The sequence below is a fragment of the Chinchilla lanigera genome, unplaced genomic scaffold, assembly GCF_000276665.1.
Source record: "Chinchilla lanigera isolate Chin_1 unplaced genomic scaffold, ChiLan1.0 scaffold00045, whole genome shotgun sequence".
Lineage (NCBI taxonomy): Eukaryota > Metazoa > Chordata > Mammalia > Rodentia > Chinchillidae > Chinchilla > Chinchilla lanigera.
In genome coordinates this window covers 3,732,923-3,758,716 of record NW_004955446.1, presented here as the reverse complement: position 1 = coordinate 3,758,716, position 25,794 = coordinate 3,732,923, and the positions used below count along the sequence as shown (strand labels likewise).

Below are 25,794 nucleotides of genomic sequence, written 5' to 3'. Positions count from 1 at the left end.
TAAATTTAAAACATTGCACTGCCTTGGAGTGCTAAAACATGGGTGCAACTATTTGCTGTCAGTGTTGGGAGAAATGGATGATTTTCAGTTACTGACTTTCATTAAGCTATATCAAATGATTCACAATTCTTTCATCAAGTCTGCAGAAGAACATAATCAAAGTAACAAGTGAAAGATGGTTAGCACTATTTTTTGCTGATAGGTCACTATGGTTGTGCTTTGACAAGTGCTTCAAAAGGAATTCAAAGAATTGAGTGATATTTCTATAATAAACTCCTTTTGTCTCTTTTACATATATTACTTGAACAAATTTTCTCAAGATTCATATCATAGAAATAAAATAAAGGAATTAAATTGATGCTGAAATTCTGATTCCTTCTAGCATTGCAGCTATATAAACAGTAATTGAAAAATACATCCAATTAAAAATACTTCTAATACATATTTCATATTTATTTATAAAAACATGTATATGTGTATGTCCTTCCAACCATTAATAATTATAATCTAATGAATATTAAATCTAGAAGAAATTTTTTATTTTCTTTATGATGACAGGAAAAACTTCACTGTAATTTTAGCTGTTATATGTTTTTGCTGTAGACATATATAAATTAAGTACTTTCAGCACAGAAAATGTCTTTTAAATCTATTAAAGTATATTGAAATATACATTAAACAAAGTTCTGGAAGGGAATGACTATCTACTGATACTGAGTTAAAGACAGAAAATCTGATGTAATTTTTTTAAAAAATTGGAGTCTCACTATGTCTCCCAGGCTAGTCTTGAACTCCTGGGTTCAAGAATCCTGGCTCAGCCAACTGAGCGACAGAGAATACATGGGTGTGCCACTGTACCCAGTTATGCTGATATTTGCAATACTCTAGAAATGTTACCTTTGCAATAACTTATACATAAAAGGAAACGTTGTGGAAATCCAATGTAAAAATACACAATAGGGTATATGGTTTTAAAACATCCCCTCAAAAGTATAAACAAAATTATTTTAAGACTACTCAAATAACTGAAGTTGAAAATTCTGAGTTCTAGTTCTACTTACAATCTTTATAGTCATGTGCAGATAGTTGTTTTAAAGATGTAGGTAAAAAAATAAATACATGAATAAATTAAATTAAATTTAAAAATTATAAATTAAAGATGTAGGTTTCAGCTGTCTGAGACTATATAATTTTATAGTCTGTATTTTAAATATAAGAAATCCCAAAAATGATCTGCAAAAGTTAAATAGTTTACTAACAGAGACACAAAGTGAAATGGAAGTTTACAACTGCTATCTGTGACATCAGTTTCAAAAGATATAGTTTGACATAGTTTCAAAAGATCAGCCTGGCAGCACAAGGTCGTGAGTTCGATTCCCGGTTTTTTTCCTGGAAAAAAACCAAAACCAAAACCAAAAAAAAAAAAAAAAAAGGATCAGGAGGAATTAACTCATTCTTTGATATAAAAAAGTGTGTGTGTGTGTGTGTGTGTGTGTGTGTGTGTGTTTAAATAGGTTCCTTCCTATGAAGATTATCACTGAAGAATTTGGCAAAAGGAATAGAAATAATTTGTGATAAAAAGTAGACAATATGTCAGTTTAAACCTATTATGCTGGCAAAAATTAGCATAATAACCAGGATTTAGCACCCGCTGGTGTAGAGAAACAGGCATCTTAGTACATAACCATTGTATTGTAGTCAGAGAAGCTGTTCTAAATAGCAATTCAGCAGGATGGGGGGCATCTTTCTGTCTACAGCAACTTTTCTATAAATTTGAAATAATCTCAAACTTCAAAGGTAAAAAGTAAACATATATGCATACAAAATAACCTATAATATTTTAATAGAATACATGGAGTTAATGATTCTCATTTGTGGAGGATTTTAGAGACAGAGAAAGAAAGAGATAGGTAGAGAGACAGAGAGAGATGGGCAGAGAAGAGACCAGCAGAGAGAGAGAGACAGATACACTGCCAGTCCGTATTCCTTAGAGCACCTGTGATTCTCCCTATCTCGCTGATAAGACCACAAGACCCTGATCACTTGCTCTTTACTCAGGTCATTTCTCAGGGTAACTTTCAGAGATGAGACAGTATGTGTCTTCTGACAAAAGTATCGGTTAACTTATTACTTGCTAAAAAAGTAGTAGATTCCTCAAGCTCAATGTTTCTTGGTTATGAGGAAAATCCTCTGTATGTGTAGCATTTATATGGACCATATTATGTTGTCCCTGTGGAATCTGGGGCCAAGGACAAGTAATGTAATATACTAGGGGTTATGGTTGTGCTGTAACAAAACCCTTTGCCTTTGACAAAGAAGTATCATGTCTTTTGCTACCACCAATGCAGCACTGAGGAAACTTTTCACTCTATGTGTACTGTCTTAGTTACTTTTCTCTCATTGCTCAGACAAAATACCCAAAACCCAAAATTAAGGAAGGAAAAGTTTATTTAGCTTATACTTTGTGGAGGTTTCAGTCTATAATCAGCTGGTTCCAAAGCAGGGTGGCAAGGCACAGGGGCAACAAACACTTCAAGGCGGCACAAGACAGCAAATGCAGCAAGAGCAAAAAGGGGAGGAAGGCAGCAAGCAGCCTCTTTCCCTCCCTTACACTGTATGAAAATTACCTGCCCCAGAGTGAGTGTAGCACTCACACCAATAATCCCAACAATTGGACTATGAATCAGTCATAAATTCTAGAAGCGCACCCCATGACTGCATGAGGCTTTGGGGAGATATCCAGCCACAAACCATAACATGTACGGTAAAATAAAATCTCAAATCCAGTGAAGGGACATAGCGAGTTAGAGAGGGAGAGTGAGGAGAGAGAGATATTGCTTAGGGTAACATATTCAATCACCATGAAAAGGCAAGTAATGAAACCAAAGTATCCCAAATAATTTAAACTTTTTAGAAAATGAAGCCCAAATTTTCAAGGATTTCTACTAAAATAAAGTGAGGATTTTGTCTGGTTTCTTTGTCAGGAAGTAAACTGAATGTAGAAGATTTTCAACTAAATCTCTGGGTGGATTCAAGTAAACGGCCATAGATTCTCTCTCATATCTTGGTATTTCCCTTCATATCATAAAAGATAAAAGACATTTCTTCTTTCTACCTGTCGAATAAACACTTTCCTTCTAACACATCATCCAAAAGTTATAAGGATAATAAGAAAAAGAAGTAGAACACAACTCTATAATTAATAAAACTCTAAAATTAATAAAAGTCAAAGAAAATTGCAGAAAACACTGAAAAATGATACAATAACAGAAGAGCTAAGCTAAAATGAGCAGAGTAGGTTTTTTCAAAATTAACTCAACAAATCTATAATCCCTTCTGGTGAACAACTGCTATATAAAGAAATACAGGGTGAAATAAATGAATAGCATAAAATATTTGTATCATTAACAAATTGCTACCTAGATGCCTATTTTTGGATTAGGTCTTTAAATTTGAGGGAGTTTGATGTTTTTTAGTTTTTTGTATATTCTAGATATTAGTCCTTTGAGGAACAGCTGACAAAAAATTTTCTCATTCCCTTCACTCTGTTGGTGGTTTCTTAATAACCAAATTCAGTAGCATAGCTGGATACAAAGTCAACACTCAAAAATCAATAGCATTCCTGTACACAAACAACAAACACACTGAGAGAGAAATTAGGGACACCACGCCTTTCATGATAGCATACAAAAAACTGAAACACTTAGGAATCAATCTAACAAAAGAAGTAAAAGATCTATACAGTGAAAATTATAGTACTCTGACAAAAGAGATCGAAGAGGATATGAGAAAATGGAAAGATATTCCTTGCTCGTGGATAGGAAGAACCAACATTTTGAAAATGACCATAATCCCAAAATTGTTGTACAGATTCAATGCAATCCTAATTAAATTTCCATTAGTATACCTGACAGATCTCGAGAACACATTCCACAAATTCATCTGGAACCAGAACAGGCCTAGAATAGCAAAAGCAATCTTGGATAACAAAGGAAAGTGGGGAAGCATCACAATCTCTGACTTGAAATTATATTACAAAGCTACAATGATAAAATCAGCATGATACTGGCAAAAAAAAAAAAAACCAGACCTAAGGATCAGTGGAACAGATGAGAAGATGCAGACACAAACACACAAAAGATGCAACTACAAACACACTCAGTTACCTTATCTTTGACAAAGATGCCAAACATATTGACTGGAAAAAAGACAGCCTCTTTAATAAATAGTGCTGGAAAAACTGGATCTCCACATGCCACAGACTAAAACTAGACCCTTGTCTTTCACCACACACTAAATTAAAGTCAAAATGGATCAAAAATCTAAATATTAAAACAGAAACACAAAATCTACTGAAGGAGAGAGTAGGTAGAAAATTGGAGACACGGGGGTAGGCAGAGAGTTCATGAACCTCTGCGCAAAACCCAAACTGCATAGGACATACTGCAAAGAATCAACAAGTGGGATCTCATCTTATTGAAAAGTTTTTGCATATCAAAAAAATCACCAACACGGTAAAAAGTAAACCCATGGATTGGGAAAAAATTTTAGCCAATTGTCCCTCAGACAAAGGACTTCTATCTAGAACATATAAATAATTTTTTAAAAATCAGGCCCCCAAAATTGAAGGACCCAATCCAAAAATGGGCATCAGAGATGAATACACACTTCTCAGATGAAAACATACAAATGGCAAATAAATATATGAAAAAATGTTCAGTAGCATCAGTCATTTGAGAAATGCAAATTAAAACAACACTGAGATTCCATCTGACCCCAGAAAGAATGGCTATCATCAAGAAATCAACTAATAACAAATGCTGGCGGGGGTATAGGGAAATAGGAATACTTTCCCACTGCTGGTATTAGTGTAAACTGATGCAACCACTGTGGAAATCAGTGTGGAGACTCCTTACAGAACTACAATTAGAGGTCCCATTTAACTCAGCTATTCCTCTTCTTGGTATTTTTCCAGAAAAACTGAAAGCATCATACTACAGTGATATATATGCACCCATGTTTTAGTGCAATTTGTCATAGTAAATCTTGGAAACAATCCAAATGCCTATCAACTAAGGAATGGATAAAAAAGATGTGGTCTTTTCATACAATGGAGTATTACTCAGCTATAAAAAGGATAAACTCGAGGCTTTTATTGGTAAATGAATGCAACTAGAGACCATACTCATAAGTGAAATAAATCAGACCCATATGTGTAAACATCATATTGTCTCCCTAGTGTAAGAACCTGAAAGACCAAATAAAACTCAAAAGGTACACTAGACATTGTTAAAGGGAAAGAGGTTGCTCAAAGGGAAGTAACAACTAAGATGAGGGAAAGGAGAAAAAGAAAGAAGGAAAGGAAAAATATATCTGTACATACAGGGATAGTGGGGATAATTTTACTGCAGATGTCTATTGATGTATTGAAAGGAACAGTTAATGCTTAAATTTTTTGGCCAATTTTGCATGCTTATATCTGGTAACCTGAACAACTAATTTGAAGACAATAATGTCCAATATAACAACCAGTTGAATTCCTACCATCTTGTTTATCGAAGTTCTGTATCGTTACTAATGTTCTTTTATTATTTTTTATTTTCTTTAATTATTTGATTAATCTTGCATTCCTACATCTGGTAATGTGAGCAACTTTGTTGATCATAGCAACGTATAATATAACAACCATTGTCAATTTCCTATCATCTTGTTCTGAAATTCTGTATCATTTTTATCATTTTTGTGTTGTTCTGTTTTTGTCTTTGTTGTTGTTTTGTTAATTTTTTTCTCCATAAAATAAAAAAAAAAAAATGCTGGTGGGGCTGTAGAGAAAAAGTAACCTTTCTCCACTGTTGGTAGGAGTGTAGACTGGTGCAACCACTGTGGAAATCAGTGGATATTCTTAAAAAAACTAGAAGTTCCATTTAACCCAGCTAGTCCCCTTCTTGGTATCTTCCTGAAAGAATTTAAAGCATCACACCATATAGCAGCAATGTATGCACACCCATGTTTTTAGCAGCACAGTTTATAATAACTAAATTTCGGAAATAGCCAAAGGCCAATAAATGGATGACTGGATAAAGAAGACGTGCTTTTTTAAAACAATACTCTGATTTTGCTGTTGTTCTTTATTTTTTCAATTCTCTTTAAAATGAAAAAAAAAGAAGGGTAAACTTGGGGCCTTTGCGGGTAAACAGATACATTCTGAGAGCATACTCCAGTGAAATAAATTGGACACACATGAGTAAATATCTCATTGTTTCTCCTATGTTAGAAACTGAAAGGGTAAATAAGGATCAAAATGTATAATAGATATTGGGAAATAGGAAGAAACATTAAAATCGGCATGGAAATAAGAGAGGAGGAGGAAGAAGGGAAGGAAGAGAAAAGAAAAAACAATAGAAGGGAAAAAGAGAAACAAAGCTTTGTAAATAAGGAGGGGAAAGTGTTGAAGGGAGGAAAAGGGAATTGGGGAAAATGAAGAATCAAGATGTATATAACATACAAATTCCCTATGATAAATGTGACCATGGGTATGTCAAAAGTGTACCATTAAAATTAATTAATAAAAAGGAAAATGAACTGCATTCAACAAATCCAACACAGGTATCAGTGTTGTATCCAAGAGAAAACTAAAATAAAAATTTTAAACAGCTTTAAAAGACAGTGCAAAAAAATTCAAGAAATAAAAATGGCTACAATATAATCAAAATTGAACTCTTCTATGTCTTAGGAAAAACTGAGACAGGATGAATCTGCAGTGACCTATATCCCATAAAAGTACTGAACTTCAAAATTAAAATATATTTTGGGCAATCAGGGCAAAAGAACAAATTACCTAGCATGGTAAAACACTAAGAATAGACTCATATTTCCTCATGGTGATATTTAACAATGGCAAAAATTATAGTAATAGGGTATAAAGTAACAGTATCAGTTAAACTGGGTATAAAAGGCAGCTTGAACAACACAAGAAAAAATTTTTTCATAAGTTATTCATACTAAAACTGCTGTTAAATTTCAATGTTGTTTTAAATTAATGCACAGATTTGATGGCTTATTAACAAGGATCAACTGAACAAGAGAGCTATACATCAATCTCTTTGATGAATATAGATGCAAAATGTTCTCAACAAAATACTGACGAAAGTAATGCAATGAACCATCTAAAGATGATACATCATGACCAAGGAGGATTTAACCCCAGGATGCAAAAATGATTCAATTTATGCAAATGAGGAAATGTAGTACATTATTTAAATGAAAGAAATGACACATATCACATGGTCAAAATAGATGCAGAAAAGATGGGCACAGTGGCACACGGCTGTAATCCTAGCACTCAGCAGGCTGAGGTAGAAGGATCACTGCAAGTTCGAGGCCAGCCTGGACTGCATAGTGAGGCCCTGTCTCAAAGCAACAACAAAACAATAAAACTACGAATCAGTAGACACAAAAGAAACCTTTGACAAAATTAAACATCTTCCATGATGAAAACACTGAAGAAAATAGGTATTTAAAGACCTTATCACAATCTAACAAAAGGTATTCATGACAAACCTACTGCCAAAATCATATTAACTGGGGAAAAGTTGAAAGCTTTCCTTCTAAAATCAGGAACATGACAATGACGTTCACCATCCCCACTCTGTTAAATATAGTATTCAAAATATTAAGAAGAGCCATCAGGCAATAAAAAGATAATAAAAATTATATATAGATATATATGTATAAAAGGGAAAAATCAAATTATCATTTGTAGATGACATCATCTTCTATATAGAAGATCAAAAAAAAACCCTAATTTATTAACCAAGTTCAGTAATGTAACAAGATATAAAATCAACACACAAAAATTAAATTAGTACACTAATAAAAAAACCCACTGAAGAAGAAATTAAGAAAATAATATCATTCCAATAAAACCTAGAAAAATTAAATACTTAAGCATTAACATAACTGAGGAAGTGAAAGACAACCAGAATGAAAAGTACAATATTTTGAAAAAGGAAATGAAAGGAGACATCAGAAAATAGAAAGATACAGTATTTTCTGTTCTTGAATAGGAAGGACCATTACAGTCAAAATGGCCATATTACCGAAGCTGATATACTGATTTAAAACAATTTCAATGAAAATCCCAACAATGTTATTCACTGAGCTGGAGAAAATAATCAGAACATTCACTTGGAACCGGAAGAAATCCAGCAGAGCAAAAGCAATCAAGCACACCAAGATCAAAGCAGGAGGCATCACAATCCCAGAATTGAAGTTATATTACAAAGTTGGATTGATGAAAACAGCGTGGTACTGGCACAAAGGAAGACACAAGGATCAAGGAAACAATAGGGATGTAGAAATAACCTCAAGCACATTCAACTATTTGATCTTTGACAGAGGGGCTAAAAACATATGGAAGAAAAAGCCAACCCATATCTCTCACTGTGTACTAAAATAAAGTGAAAATGGGTCAAAGAGCTGAATGCTAAGACAGAAACACTTAACCTGCTGGAAGACAAAATTAGTAAAACTCTTGAAGTCACGGCATAGGCAAGTACTTCTGAACATAAACTTTACTGCATATAAAATAACATCAAAAATGAACAAAGGGTGTTATATCAAATTAAATAGCTTCTGCACAACCAAACAACTGGTAGAGTGAAAAGAAAAGCTACCGAATGAGCAAAACTTTTTTCGGTTATTACTTGGAAAGAGGACTAATATCTAGAATATATAAAGAACTCAAAAAATTAGACACTCCCCCAGAAAATAAAAAGTCCAAAAATGGGCAACTAAAATAAATAGAAAATTCTCAGAAAAAGAAGTACAAAAGACCAGTAAACACATAAAGAAATGTTCAACATCACTGGCCATTACAGCAATGTAAATTTTCTGGGTGTGGTGACACACACCTGTTGTCCCAGCACTCGGGAGGCTGAGGCAGGAGGATTGCTGTGAGTTCAAGGCCAGCCCGGGGTACAAAGTGAGTTCAAGGCCAGCCTGAACTGTGTAGCGAAACCCTGTCTAAAAAACAATAATAATAATAATAATAATCTAAAGAAATGCAAATTAAAACAACACTGACATGGATCCTGTCTTATCCCAGAAAGCATGGCCATGATCAAGAAATCAAATAATAATAGATGCTAGTGAGGCTGCAAGGGAAAAGGAGCCCTTCTACATCGTTGGTGGGAAGGTAAACTAGTACAACTACTATGGAAATCAGTATAGAGAGTCTTCAAAAAATTAAAACTAGAAATTCCATTCGACCTACTATTTCCCTTCTAGCTATCTTCACAACAGTTAAAGACATCACACTGCAATGATATGTGCATACCCGTCAATAGCAGCACAATTCATAATAGCTAAATCTTGCAAGTGGCCTGTATGTCCATCAACAGGTGAACGGATACAGAAAACGTGGTATTTACACACAATGGAGCACTCGTCTGCCATAAAGAAGGATTAAACTTGAGACATGTGTTGAAAAATGCATGCTTCCTAAGATCATGAAATTAAGTGAAATAAAGGACTCAGACACTCAAGCTTAAATACCTCTTATATGAGAAACCTGAAGGATAAGAACAAAATCAAGATACATAGTAGGAAATAGGGAGATTAATGCTTTTCAAAGAGGAAGAGAATCAAAGAGATGGAGGGAATGGGGGAGAGAAGGGAAGGGAAAAGCAAACTAACATGTGTTATGTACATGTGCCACCTCCACAAAAGGCATGTAAACACTGTGTCCTACAAATATGCTCTAACTGCAACAACATGAAAGATATATAGGAAGCAGATCGCTTGTGATTACATTTGTATCATTTCATCCTGTAAGACTATGTGACATAGTACATGTTGAAATGTGAAAGTATGTGAAAGGAACATAACACAATTTGTACCACAAAGTAATAACTTGCTCTTAATTTTGGTACAAAATTCCAACTAATTTTATTGGCTTTTATTAGAGACATATGAATGAAAGTCAAGATAGCCTACTGAGTATAACTTTAATAGGCATTTACACTAGATTCTTGTTAAAATCGTAACACTTGTTTTCAAATTAAAGGAAAAAGTTTTAAATACCTCAGTCAATTTTTATGTTTAATGAAGCATAATTTTTAAACCGAAGATAATCATGTTATTCATATAGTAATATCATTGTTTTTCTTCAATGACAATGGTACACTAGTCTGTCAAGCATTTGGTTAATTAATCGCTAATACATACAGCACATACTTTTTTGGAGAGGGTGGTATGTTGACCTCAGGGCCATTTCATTGAGCTATATCCCAAGTCCTCTCTTAATTTTTCATTTTCAGACAGAATTTTGTTAAGTTGCTAAGTTACCCAGACTGGGATCAAACTTGGGATCCTCCTGCCTCAGTCTCCCACAGTGTTGGAAATAGGCATGTGCCACCATACCAGGTAGAAAATGTACTTTAAATTCTTCTAAAGGATATGTGATCATCTACTTCTCTTTTTTTTTTTTTTGGTTTTTCTCCGGTCCCGGGAACCAAACTCATGACCTTGCGCTTGCCAGGCAGGCGCTTTGCCGCTGAGCTAAATCCCCAGCCCCTCCATCTACTTCTCTAAAGAAATGTAACACATACAATTTCAACATTATACAATAGTTTCTCAAAGCTTTTAATATGATAAAAATTTTACAGTAACTTTTAAAATCACGAGACAATTATAAATTGTGATAATTTTAAAATCTAAAATTTTTTGACTGTAGTAAGAAAATTACAAGGGAATAAAGAAACATTCTTTTTTTATAATTATTTTCCATTCATTACCTGTGTTTATTCATAACTGACCTTGGCTACAAACTACCTGTTTTTATAATATAGCAAAGGCAGAACTTAAAGGATATACCCAGAGCCTCATATACCCATATTTGGCAAATATTTTTAGATTTAGTAGTTAACCAATGAAATAACCATTACAATTTTCTCACATGTTTTCTAAAACAGGATCTGGGTTTCAATTCTACGTTTATAATTTCTATATAACTTACTAAAAGAAGTGAACTGAAGATATGAACTTAAGGAGGATATTCTATTTAATGAGGGTGGTGCCTAGAAGAGCCAAGTACCTGGATCCTTTCCACACCTGTACAAAACAACAGTCACACTTAGAATAAGCACTTCTGAATTGAAAGTTAGATTTCCAAAAGCCAAATAAACTCACTATAATATATTTATATTTTTTTATATAGCACCATATTTTACACATTTTTCATCTCATTTAATTGTAAAGATGTCAAAGACCACAGGGTGAAAAGCTACTAGAGTTACACTAAGATGTAAGGGTGGTGTGTATGTGTAAGTGTGGGTGTCAGTTATTGCAAACATAGGGAAAGTAGCTGGAAAGGGAACTTTGCCATTATCATCTTCCTTAGCACCATGAGCAAAATGTTGCTGATTTGGTTCATGGAAGGTGTAGTTCTTCTCAAGTAGGATGATGGCATCTGCCTACAAATTCATTTCTTTATTTTCCAATAAAATGAAGAGAACAACATCAAAATTCTTAAAGCAACAATAATGGAATAATACTCAAGTAGGTTTATTTCTGTGATGTGCATTCACATATGGACACACACACGTGCGCGCACACACACACACACACATACACTTTATTCGGGATTCTTAGATATATAATGCAGAACTAGCCAGAAAGATCTTATCTAGATTTTGTAATTAGTGCATAATATGGCAAAGGTTTAATTATTGAAATAGTTCAATCATTATTGTTATAATAGATTATAATTATTAACTTTATGATTATAATTTTTGATGTTTGTAATTATTAAATTATTATAATAACTTTTCTAGGGAAAGTCCTATGGTACTATTATTTTTAGCTATTTTTGGAACATACCTATGTATGTGAATGCTTATCTATGAAAATTTTTCTGCATACATAGTATACATGTGTGTATGTATGTGTATGTACACGTATGTGTAGATACAGAGAGAGCATAATATTGACATACTAGTCCTAATAAAAATTTAATATTTATTTTAAAAGAATATTATGTATGATTTTAATGAAAATAATCAGTCCTACTTTAAAAAATAAAAATTTGGGGATGAATTAAAATATAAAAATTTTAATCCAATGTTAATCATCAATAAAAAGTTGTACTTTGAAAAACATAGAAATGTTAAAATGAAAGAGAAAAGTTTTAAATGTATTAAAAATATAGACAGATTTATAAGAAATATTAAATTTAGGAATGGTTTTCCTAGCTTGGGTAAAAAACTATAGTACTGCATATCTTTGATACTTAATCAACTGACAGTGTAAAATGCTTCAGTAATGCTACATTACTCAGAAATGTTTCAATACCAGAAAAAAATGAATTTGCTTATTTTTTCCAGAGGCTATAAAGTCTTAAAGGAGTTATAGGTTTTACAATGGATTTTAAAAATGAAAATAGCCATTTATTTAGAGCCAGGCACACCTGAAGTACCAGCTATTTAGGGCTAAGGCGGGAGGATCACTTGAGCCTAGGATTGCAAGTTAGTCTGGGCAACATAGCAGCAAGGCTCTTTTTCAAAAAAGAAGTCTTCATTTATTCATCATTAACGATACTGACAAATTCTACTAATTCACATCAAAACTATTTACCTTAGTTGCTATTACAAATATATCATGTATGGTTTTTAATAAAGAAGTTACAAGCCATGCTGAAACATACTCAAAAAAGTAAAACGAGCATCAAAAGTAAGACATAATACAGGTTTGAGAATTACCAGATAGGGCATTTGAAGTAACTATGATTAACATGCTAAGGGATCTCATGAAAAAAGTAGGCAACATGCAAGAACAGATGGGTGATATATCAAAGAGAAAATTCTAAGAATTAAAAGGAAATGCTAGACATTAGACACATTGTTTCAAAAATGAAGAATGGGTGGTGAGTGGACTCGGATGGACTCATCAGCAGCCAATACACATAGTAAACAAAAATAAGTGAAAATTGTAGCTTCTATATTAAGAAGACAAGTAATTTTCATGAGAATAAAGAGGTATTTCTGCGTTATCATTTCCTTTTTCCTTTTTAATGATAGAGTTAAATCATCAAAAAGACACTAATCTTAAATGTTGATGCACTTAATTACAAAATTTAAGAATATATAAAGTAAAAACTGACAGAACTAAGAGAAGAAATAAATCAATGTAAATATGAGTTTAAACATTTCATCACTTTTCTCTCAGCAATTTATAGATCAACTACTTTTAAAAAGCTATAAGAATACAGAAGACTGGGGCAACACTATAAATGAAATGCACCTAAGTGGAAATGCTAGGATACTTGCCAACAATTACAGCAGAACACATTTACTAAGATATAACATATAAGAGATCATAAGGTGAATTGCAATATTAAAACAGTTAAAATCAGAGTGTACCATCTGATCATAATCCAAGAAGCACCCACACACACAAATTTGTAACTGAATGAAAATGAAATCACAGCATAAAGATATATTTGAGATGCTGAGATCCTGCTAAAGACAGGCCTTTAAAGAACTTTATAGTTTTAAGTGCTGACTTCGTAAAGGAGAGGGCTATAATTCATGACTTAGCTTCTACTTTTAAAGGATAAAAAAAGAACAAATTAACCCTAAGTAAATACAAACAAGAAAATAATAGACCAAGTAACAGAAAATGAGCAAACAATAGCAAAAAATCAATGAAAACAAGAGCTGTAAATTAATAAATTTGCAGGCACATTGATCATAAAGAAATATAAATCACAAATATCAAGAATGAATGGGATACATCATTTATCTTACAGACATTTCAAGAAGATAAGAGATTATGAATAACTATATGCTAACCAATATGACAATTCAGCTGAAATAGAGTAATATTATACTATAAAGACACAGAAGGTCTACAAAATGTTACCTGACATCTATTAAAAACTTGAAATTTTAATGAAAACCTTTCCTATAAGAAAACTGCAAGGTTAGATAGCTTTTTTGGTACATTTCATAGAACTTTTAAAGAACAAATAACATTAACCTTATACATACAAATTCTTCCATAAAAGAGTATTTTCTAGTTCACTCTATAAGACTAACTTTATTTTGATACAAAAATTAAATAAAGATGTTAAAGAAACCTACAAGCCAAATAATTTTAAAGGCAAATTGTACTAAATATTCATACAGGCAAAAATGAACCCCAACCTATATCTCACATCATACATAAAAATTAACTCAAAGTGGATCACAGATCTAAAGATAAAAACTGAAAGCATAAAATGTCTAAAGGAAAATATACTAGAATGTTTGCACCATCTTGAAGTAGATATCTGAGGACATGAAAAGCACAAACCATAAAAGAAAAATTTTAAATTGGACTGAACTGAAAGTTTTAAAATACCATTGAAAAATAAATAGCAAATAGCAAGCAAGGAAAAATTGTTCACATTATGCATCTCTGATGAAGACTTTTACCCTGAATAAATGAGAAGCAAACACAACTTTTAAAAGGTGGGTAAGATTTAAACAGACAGTTCAAAGAAGATACAAGAACAATCACATGAACCAATGTTCACCTTCACTACCAGCATTATTTATCAGGAAATATATGATCAGAACATTAAAATGACAGAATACTGCTAAAACACATAAAAAGGCTAAAATGTTTGAAATAGCTTATAATAACAAATGTCAATGAGGACTGAAGTGACCAGAAGAGTCACAGACTGGTGATGAATGCCAAATGGTATAACCATTCAAAAACTATAATAAACAGTTATAATAAAAACTATAATAAATACTATAAGCAGTATCCCTCAAGAAAAATGAAAATATATGTCCATACAAATAGTTGCACACAGATGCTCAAAAAATTTGTGTTCTTAAAAGCTCCAAAATAGAAGCAGTTAAAAACATAATCTGTGATATGAAAAAGTATTCAGAAAAATATGAAGTGCACAACAGCAACATGGTAAATCTCTAAAACATTACACTGAGGAAAGGAAGCTAGATACGCATGTACACTGAAGTATATAAGTCTACTTCAAGGAAACAACAGAAAAGACAAGTGTAATGTATAATGATAGAAAGTAGATCCATGGTTGTCTGGGGACAGGGAAGTACGGAGGAGAACAGAGGTTAATTGAAAGAGGACAAGAGGGTTTTTTTTCAGGTAATGGAAATGTCAATGTCCTGATTGTGATGTTGGTTATAGAAACATATACTTTTGTCAAAACTTGTCACATTGTACACAAATGGGGCATTTTACTGCAGGTAAATTATGCCCTTGTTTTAAAATGTATTCAAGGGAAAGAAAACTTCTCAAAAATAAGGTATTTCTTAACTTATTTTATGACTGACATGATACCAACACTATAAAAGGCACTGAAGTCCCAAACAACTGAATATATGTCTATTTAGCCTTCTATTATGAAAGTACACCAGTTAGACATTTAAGGACACCTAGGCATCTGCAGCAGGATAAGGGGAGTTTGGATGAAATGTAACAGTAGTAAAAGAATCCCAACACAGATAACCTAACTTACAATTTCCCTGAAGCTTTGCTATATTTTTAAAACTTATCTCCTACCCAATCTTCTACATAATTTATATCCCTATTGGTAAGTCAAAATAATGATATTTGTTTCCAAAACCAAGACTAATATTTCCCCGCAGCTTCAATACAACTTTTATTATTGTAACAAATTCTCTAAAATCAGAGTTGAAGTTCACTCAATCAAATGAGTTAATTCACATGTTTACAATTTATTATCTTAGGGCTTACTCTTTTTTGTGAAAAAAAATCATAAATACACAAAAGTAGAGAGAGTAGCACAATGAACTGCCATATAAAAATTACGATTATAAAATTCAAAATAAAGTTATTTTTGCTTTCCCTCTTCTTTTCTCTCAAAAATAAATCTTCAAAATCCTATCACTTCAGTCCCACATACTTGAAAAGGTACTCCCAGAAATACGAATAATTTGGAACCTCTTTATAATATTGTTTTGGTACAGTTCAATACATTAGATAGATTTCTCAATATACTAGTGGTCTGGCCTCTTTCATGTAATTTTCTCAACTACTGAAACCCACGGCAATGACACAACTAATTTCAAAATTCTTTCAAACAGCATTCTTTCCTACAAGGTTTCTTTCAATGTCTTTCCTTATAGCCTACATAAAGCTAGGTATGTCTTTTAAATGAGCATAAATATCTATTTTTCATTTGACAAGAAAACAAATTGCCGGGGTTTTTTTTTAAACAAAAGGATGGAAAGAAACAAAACTAAGGCTTGGCCAGAGGAAAAAACTATCCCATACTTATTTAAAATGTAAACTGTATCACTACACAAATATGTACTGGATAGATACTAAAACATATTCTACACAATTTTTGAAAAGGTGTCAAACATTCACAGTCTAGTGAGTCAGTAAGGGCTCTACTAATTCAGGATCATATATTTTTCACTATAATGAATCTACAATATCATCACATCATTTTATATCTATTCTACTAAGATAAAAATCACAAAACATTTATTACTCTTGACATAGAAAATATATTTGATATACTAGCTATGGCTAGTACTTTGTTCTAGGAAGAGGCGCTATCACTGTATTTTAATGACGACATGAGGTGTGCCAGAGTTGACAAGCTGAGTTCCTGAAAGATAAGCACCCTTATCCATAAAATAAACTTTCCCTCACTGACAAAATAATAAATTGGTGTGTTGAAAAAGAGAGAATGCTATACACTCCGCCTCACTGCTGAAAAAGGGAAAAGAAGAGAGCAACATTTAATCAATTTTGGAAAAAAAAAAAAAAAAGCTTTTTTTTCCCATTGTAAAATTACATTTTTGGTTGGAAATGTTACAACTCACACGCTAAAGAATTTTGTGAAATTCTCCCCACTTTATTTTTTAACACACTTTCAAACAAGAATTAACTGTGAAAAGTTAAAGAAAATAAAACTTGAGCGATATAGTCTACTTCACAATTCTTCCATGTAAATTTAAACCGTGCATCTTAGGAAGACTTCACAGGATATAGCCACAAGAAAAAAGAAAAAAGAAAAAGGAGAAGGAGACTGGGAAGGGATGGGGAAAGGGAGTAAAGGGGAGGGAGGGAGAAGGAGAAAGGGAAGAGGAAGAAGGAGGAGGACAGAAAGAAGGAAGGAAGTAAGGAAGGAAAGAAGGAAGGAAGGAAGGAAAGAAGGAAGGAAGGAAGGAAGGAAGGAAGGAAGGAAGGAAGGAAGGAAGGAAGATCTAGGAAACCCAGGAGATAGCCCCATTAGAGTCTTCGTAAATGATGTAAAGAGAAACCCCCTCCTGAACTACTTAAGTACAAAAAGAATGAGATTGGAGATTAACTTCTGACTGCAAGAGATAGTAGTGCTTTCATACACGTTAGTCACCCACTGTATGATGTTTGTTCGAACCTTTCAATATAAATAACTCTAACAGCACCTATCAGATTTAGTTTGGTTGCATGAGATTATGAAAGTCATTAATGAGCCAGATTTTTTTAGTGAACTGAAGATAAACTGCCTTGTCCCCCACTTTTGTTCCCCTGCTGCTTATTGCAATGGAAAAGAGAATATCAATAGACGAAAACTTCATTACAAATATACTAGTGACTTTTTCTGCATCTAAATCAAGTCAGGTTTGAAACTTTCTGGTTACTTGAACTTACACCTAATATAAATCTGTTTAAATTTTTAAAATAATACAGGAAACAAACATAATTTTACTCTGGATTTTAAAAACTGACCTGCAGATTTATCTTGAGAATTACGTCTGAAGCAAGTATATAATAAAAATTCATTTTTGATTTTTCTTTCCCATCCATCTTACCACCCCCCAAAAAGCATATTATAAAACAAATCATACGAATGTCAGGAGTTCTTACATACAGGCTTCTGTTTTAGCTAAAAATGCTTGACTATCCTTTCAAAGTTATTTTCATTCTCCTATTAGCAGATATAACTAACCATTTGGTAAATGTTAATAATTTCCATTTTAAAGGAAAAGGGCTTTCCTGCTTTAAAAAAAAAACAACCTAATCTGTTGGTGAATTGGAGGCTCTTTGTTCAGTCTTTACCTGTAAGAGCATTAGAATCCCATTAAAAAACTGGCTAAAGGCAAGTCATCATTCAATCTTAGGAACACACGTGTTTGAAATAAAGGAAAATACAGTCAAATATCTCTCCCTCCACAATAATAGGCTTTCATATTTATTATTGCCTGTTGTTTAACAGACCGAGTTTTCTTTGTTTTTGTTTTGTTATTTAGGGATGGGCACAAGCCATAGGACAGTTTTTCTACTGGCACGCATTTATTTAAAACAAGTATTAAAAATTTAGGTCCTTCTAAAAGAAGTGAGGAACCTGGGCATGGTGGTGCACACCTGCAATCCCATCACTTGGGAAGCTGAGGCAGGAGGATAGTTGTGAGTTCGAGACCAGCCTGGGCGATAAAGTGAGCTCAAGGCCAGCTTGAACAGTATAGCGAGACCCTGTCTCAAAACGACAAAAAAGTAAAAAAAAAAAAGAAGTGAGGATGCTGTCTCATTACATTTGTAACAGTTTGACTTGCAAGTGCACCTGAAAACACACATTACGCAGCAATAGTTGCACAAACTTCATACCTAGAAAAGGTATGCCCATAACCATATGAAAAGCAAAAACTAAAAGCATATTTTATGTTAGTGGTATCAACTATTTAAAACACTTATGTATTGTCACTTGAGGAAAAAGAAGATCATTTAGACAACTGGACTCAATGAGGAACAGGGTATTGAGCAGACAGCTAAAATTAAAGCTGTTCAAATGTATATAAATATTTAAGTATGGTACATTCACCTCTGAAGATACAAATCATTGAATCACAAAGGTTATTTAACAAGTCTCTAGCTCTTAAAATGATTTATCCCGATACCCGAAATGATAACATTCTCTTTTGAAATCAGGCAAAAAAGCTGTAAAACATAATTGAGCACAGGCTTTCTACACGGTAGTTATGAATTACTCAAAAGACTAGAGCTCTAAAATTTATTTTTATTTTTCTTAAACTCACTCACTTGTGACCAATCTCATGTGCAATGGTAAAAGCTGAACCCAGGCCAATGTCTTCATTAATGCTACAGCTCCTTTCAGGTTCACACATTCCAGCCACAGAGGCCAAGCCTGAATAAACAGAAAGAGACACAAAGGGTCAAGCCAAGGTGTTTCAGTCTTAAAAAGCCCATACTTATAAGTGCCTGGATTCTTTTTAATAACCTCCATGCACAGAAGGAACAGTTGGCAAAAGGTTAACTTTCTAGTCATTTGTAAAATCACTGGGGGGAATTTCACTTTGCCGGCTAGACATTAATATTTTTTGAACTGCAGTCAGTGCTGGAAAATGTCTAGACTAGGGGTTAGATTTATAAATTTTACTTCTGGTAACTTGGGACCACCTAGTAACTTGAGCCAGAAGAGGGAATTCAAGACAGCATTTCTATTTTAACATTCTTCAGGCTGTAGAAAGCAAAATACATCCACATTATTTTTCTAAAGAGATCTGTTTAAATTTAGTGGGTTCATAAAAATATACAAGCAACTTTTTAGTTATCAAAAAGGGGGAATCCCAAATGGTTTTTTAAAATGACATTTTTATAAAAACAAAATGAATGATTCAAAAAGAAAAAGGAGAACCATAAAAGATGGGAGGTTTTGCACTTTTTTAATCTTGAATTAATTCTGATAGTGATGCAACAATTTTTTTTTTACTACTTTCATGGACAGGAAGTTATACACACATTCAGCGCTGTTCTTCCAGTGCCCATCCTCATTCAACGCATTAGAGTTTTACTCTAATAAAGCAAAAACTATGATGTTAATTTGCTGATTCTAGTGAAACGTTATATTGCTAGACATACTCTTCTCTTGGGGATTTTAGTATGCAAATCTTTGATATTTAATTCCAAATGAATATCTTGCTCTGTGAATTAGTATAGAAATTTAAAACAATGCCTACAAAAAAAGGATTTTTGTGAAGAAAAAATCCATCTCTTACACAGAAATAAAAGCCGAAACATATTTATCATGCACAGAAATGAAGTTATTTGGAAGTTTGAAGAAAAAAGGAAAAATATTTTATATGCTAGTAGTCTACTATTATCACTCAAACCTTAACAATTACCTTCTTACTAAAAGTTATTTTAACTTAATTCTGTGAAAATTTATAAGTGTAATAAGCAAAATTCTGTGCTGGGTACAATTTCCCAGTTATACTAACTGGAAATGGTGAACAATACTCAAATCATAGTTTTTACTATCAAAAAAGCTCCAGAAATTGTTTCTCTGTATTTTCTCACTTACATATTAAAATAATAGCTACACTGGAACAGAGTTGAGATTTGTGCAGGTGCGCTAATAATTTGCTTCCCTACTATCTTATATGAGGGAAAGCCATAGGATAGGGTTTCCACGGGCACACATTTATTTAAAACAAATGTTAAAATCTTAGGTCCTTCTAAAAAGAAGTAAAAAGAGCTCACCGCATTTGCACTATTTCATATGGAGTAAGTAGGAATTAGGGAGAGAAATGACCTATGCCTCAGAGTGGTTAGAAAGACTGATGACACTTTGATGCTGCCATTCCATCCACTCAGAGGATTTGGAACCCAAAGAAGAAGATGTAAATAGAAGGACCAATTGGAGCAAAATGAATTAATTTTTGGTTAATCAAAAACATTCAATGAATGTTACTTCCAAGCTACACACACACACACACACACACACAGAGTATCCCAAAAAGTTGTAGGACATTACCTGTCTTAAATTACTGGATTCAATGTACCCTACCACATAGGAAAAACAAAGTCACAGTGATAGCTATTTGTGATTTGAGCCAGTGTAGTTTTTTTTTTTTTTAAATGAATTCTTGTTAACATTTCTAAAATATATTTTTCCACGAGTTAGTTTTTTTATTTTGTTATTCTGATGTGGGTTTTGTTTCTTGTTTTTGTTTTTGTTTATTCTTTGGGTTTTTTGGTATGTGCCATGTTGCTGTATTTTCAATTGAGAATTTTCAATGACTCCCCCGGGTGTATTTACAAGCACAGATTTACTTCTGATATCCGGTTTAAAATTGTTAACTCTGCTAAAAAAATAACTACTGAAAGAATATATTTGGAAAAACTACTTGTTGAAACATAAAGGTAAATCTTAGCCAAAAGGAGAGTATTTTAAACACTATTTTCACACGCTCCCACCATTTTCTAGTTCCCTATTAAATTGAAGCTGTCAAAGTGCTTATGTGTGACTGTGTTAATAGGGGTTTGATTACCATTTAGGTCATTCAGATTTCCTCAGTTTGATGGCCACAGTTTGCACCCTTAAACCTACTTATTATATTACAATTGGTCATCAGAGTGAATAAGCAAGAGAATTTGCAAAATCAGCATAAAAACTAATAGAAAAGTACTAGCAAAGTAATAAAATTAAATTTAATTAAAATTAAATTATTAAAAATAATAACCTGTTTGATTCTGTACTGATAATATATTTTCCACAGATGAAGGTCAACACATGTATATATGCAGTTCATTCAGTTTTCACTACAAGAGATAGTACAAAAAATAATATATAATGGTTTATAATTTGAAAATAATCTATATTGAGCTTGAAAATGCACTGACATGTACCTAACTATTAATGTATTAATTCTACAGATTAATAAATTATCAAGTTGAAACACATTATTTTGGAAAAGAGAAACAAAAGAAATAGAATAGGAAAATGCCTCAAATCTTTGGCAGTACTGACAACAAAAATACTATGGAGTAGAATTACTAACATCACAATGAAAACATTTCTCAGTGTAAATACCTTCAAAGAGCAAGATGGTCTATATATAACATATTCTATATAGAGAGATACATACATATGCACTTATTTCCTCAAAATAGATATACTAGAAAAAGACAAATTCTCCCTCATGTGTGTACTTGCTTTGAGGATTAGTGTTTATTGCCTCTAAAATGATTTAAACAATATTCATGGAACAAAAGGGCAGATATTACTCCTGCTTCATAGATAAGAAAATTGAGGAACAAAGAATTTAAATAAAGTGTAAAAGGCAATGTATTGAAACTGTCAAAGCCAGTTAGTTTCTAGTTCTGGGTTACATTCATTGGTCTTGGTAACCTAAACACTACAAAGAAAATCTTTTTGATGTGAATTCTCTCAACAAAGAGAGTTCTTTCTGTGTTATATATCTTAATGAGCAAACTTCTCCACCATGAATATTCAGCACTGGCTAATTGAGATTTCTTCTTTAGCTGTAAATCTTGAGGAAAGCAGTGTAGCAAAAGCCTGGAAAAGCATGTAAAATGTTCAAGAGAAATTCCAACATCTGAATAGATGTTTTACAAAACTCCTAGAATTGTAGTTTTCTAAAATGCGGAGGGTGTGCATAGGAATTAATTTCACAGCTATTCCTATATAGGTAAGAACACCAAGACTTGTAATAGAGAAATCAGAGAACCAATCTTTAACTCTTCAACTTCCAAGTGTGTAAAAGTCTCTTAAAAAGTTATCACAAGAAAAAAAGTTCCTGCTCCTTGAAATGACACTAGTTATTTAGATTACTAGAAATTAGCACCCAACCCACCATTTATATTTGCAGTTAACTTTCAACCAATATGAAACCGTGCTCCTAAACAAAATGTGATTTTTAAAATTCTAGAGTACTCCAAATGCTTTTCAAACGGCAAATGGTATTTAGATAACACAAAATACCTGTCTTCTCTTACCACCTCTGGCTACACTGTTTCACAGAATTGCTTTTTATTTTTTTGTTTGGGTACTAAATATTTCCAATAATACCTTTTTTTTTATTTTAAAGAGTAAAAGAAGGATAACATAATAATAGTGGGGGCTTACCAAATTACAGACAAAGTGGTAGGATATTATCAATGGTTATTGTTTTACGTATTGTTATCTACAAGATAGTTTCTCAGGAAAACAAATAGACAAATAATAGTGAGTTACAGACAAAAGAGGTAGGACATTATCAATAGTTGTTGTACTATACTTTGGTATCTTCAAAGTGGCTTCTAAAGAAAATAAACAGAGCTATACATGAGTGACCTATTGAATAATCATTATCCAATAATATCTTAATGTATGGGGCTATAGTCTTCCCACAGAATTATGCTAAAAGAAGTACTGTTCTTCATGCCTTTCATTTTATTCCTACTTTTCCCTTTCTTTTCCAAGACTAAAATTTCAAGATGTTGCTGTTATCATTTGCCCTCAAACTCCTTGGTAGTTTTAGATAATACATTACAGAAATAGATCATATTCATATGAGTAGTAATTTTAATTTATAATTATTACTTGATCATTCTGAATTATCTAAGTTCTTTTTAAACATCCTTCGCTCTGCCAAGGGAAAAAGGGCTAATTTTTTATAGAAGTAAATATAATTACTTCTATAATTTTTTATAGAAGTAAATATTTATTCTCTCGTGCATGTCATATCCACAAAGGTCAAGTTTAGTTTCACAAGTCTTAGGGATAATTTTAGGCAGACCAAAAGGAAGTGATCAAATTCATAATAAAGAGTAAAATCAATGGTCCAAAAAGGCAATCTGAACTAGCCTCCCTTTATTCAAAAACACTTACCCAGTGTTCCACAGGGCTTATTTTTATAAGTGCAGATATCATATCTATGGAGGAAAAAAAGAGAGATGAAATTTATAATCTGATCAAATTTGTAAAATAATTTTTGTATAGTCAATCACATCTTCTGGAGCTCTGATATCTGACCACAATCGATGCAGTTATGAGCAGCCAGCTGGAGTATCAGCATTTGCAGCACTCTGGGGGATGTGGAAAGCTGCCCTACACTCTCAGCCTCTGGCTGCAAGCCAGTAGGACACCTGCCAGTAAGAAAGAAAGGTTAAAGTGGGTTTTGCAAACAGAAGTTCCATAAAACCATCTTCCATACTGTGTTGAAGCTAGAATGGCATGTCTACAGATTGCTACTGTTTCTATACTTAGCAAACGGGAGACTTTTAATTTCAATCTCTGTGGAGCCTTCTGGAGTATTATCTTATTGTAGCCTAAAACTATATTTTATACTGCCGAACTACAAGCACTATTTGGAATTCCTTCAACTCTAACATGGGTTCTTGTTTTTTAAAAAAACACAATGTAATACAGAACAGGGAATTAAATTCATATTGCATATATTTCCCAGGTATATACCAGAAATTGAGGATAGTTGAAATAAATATGTTAACTGATATTAGAAAAATAAATGAGTTGCTCAATAGACAGCTCTTTTAATGTTGATCAAACTTATTCCACTACTATACCGAATTATAGCACAATACAAGCTATTGAGTCTATATGCTAATGTCACATATTTTGAAATATGTTTAGACTACTAAGTCAAAATTGTGTTTATTTGAACCATATTTATAATGGTATCTTTGTAAACTAATATTTAAAACAAAAGTATTCAGAGTTTGTAAATTAAGAATACAAACTAAATTTAGAAGACAAAGTTTTTACTGAAGTATGTTTTATGCTAGAAATGAGTAAAGATTCACATACTATGGGGCTATACTCAGGTAAAAGAGTAAAGATTCACATACTACAGTAAAAAATTGTAAAAGCTCTATTTTACTGTACATAAATAATGGTTAGTCAATATTCCTGGAGGAGAGGTAGGTACCTACTTACATTCTTATTCAACAAGAAACAAAAATGTAATTTCAAGAAATAAACATTATGACCAGCCATGTCAGCAGCGTTACTGAACTCATTAAAATACCTGGAAATTTCCTCTGCCTAGTTTTAGAATTTCAAACTCTTTATCCTGTTTATTTTTGATTTGAGGAAAGGATTTTTTTTTTCTCTTGTACAACTTTCTCCTCTGACCATTCATATATTCATCAGGTCTCTTGCAATTGGTAAGCCATGGGAAGGCACTGTTTGAAATGCTCTTGGGTGTAAGGTGTTGAGAGAGTACTAGTATACTCACAAAACTATCAGAAAGGATACTGCAGGTATCAGTCAATGTATCTTGTGAACATAGTGTGTTATGCTTATTACATTGCATAGACAACACTCATTCCAGCAAAATATAAACAAGAATTTTCACAGATAATGTTGATATAGATGCTTAAGTAGAATCTATCTTCAAATCATCGAATTCCATATGTCCTTTCCTAAAATTTATCTGCCTGAGAACGTACTTGCAATGCATGTTTTCCTTTTCCCTTTCACAATTTCCCTGTTTCTATGAGAGACGGAGAGGGAGCCAGGGAGCCAGGGAGCCAGGGAGAGGGAGAGGGACAGAGGGAGAGGGAGACAGACACAGGGAGAGTGAGAGGGAGAGGGCCACAGGGAGAGAGAGAGGGTCAAGAGAGAGGGAGAGGGCCACAGGGAGAGGGCCAAGAGAGAGGGAGAGGGTCAAGAGACAGGGAGAGGGCCACAGGGAGAGGGAGAAGGACACAAGGAGAGGGGAAGAAACGCAGGGAGAAGGAAAGAGAGAAGGAGAGGGAGAGGGAGGTCTCACCCATCCCAAATCTTGTTATGATACATTGTCCCCAAGTGTAGAAGTCTCCACAACACAGAGCAAAAATGTAATAGAAGAACTGATTTTAGGAATTAATACTTTAAGAATAACAAGAAAAATTATAGGGAAGGAAGATTATTTCATCCTGGCAAGGTTTTGTATTTTTCTGCCAGTCTTTCTATTTATAAGTCAACCTATATATCTATCTCACAATTAG

The 25,794-nt window shown here is 33.0% G+C and overlaps 1 protein-coding gene across 2 annotated transcripts in view; it reads right to left on the bottom strand.

Annotated features, from left to right (window-relative positions):
* The window catches only part of Adamts6 (ADAM metallopeptidase with thrombospondin type 1 motif, 6), a 282,035-nt gene that overhangs the window by 144,113 nt on the left and 112,128 nt on the right, over window positions 1-25,794 (bottom strand). For both annotated transcript variants that reach the window (XM_005392632.2, XM_013518467.1), the window contains exons 8-9: window positions 23,675-23,718; window positions 19,081-19,186 (exon numbers count right to left, since the gene is read on the bottom strand). In XM_005392632.2, coding sequence (XP_005392689.1) covers window positions 19,081-19,186; window positions 23,675-23,718 — 150 coding nt within the window. The remainder of the gene's footprint in view (window positions 1-19,080; window positions 19,187-23,674; window positions 23,719-25,794) is intronic.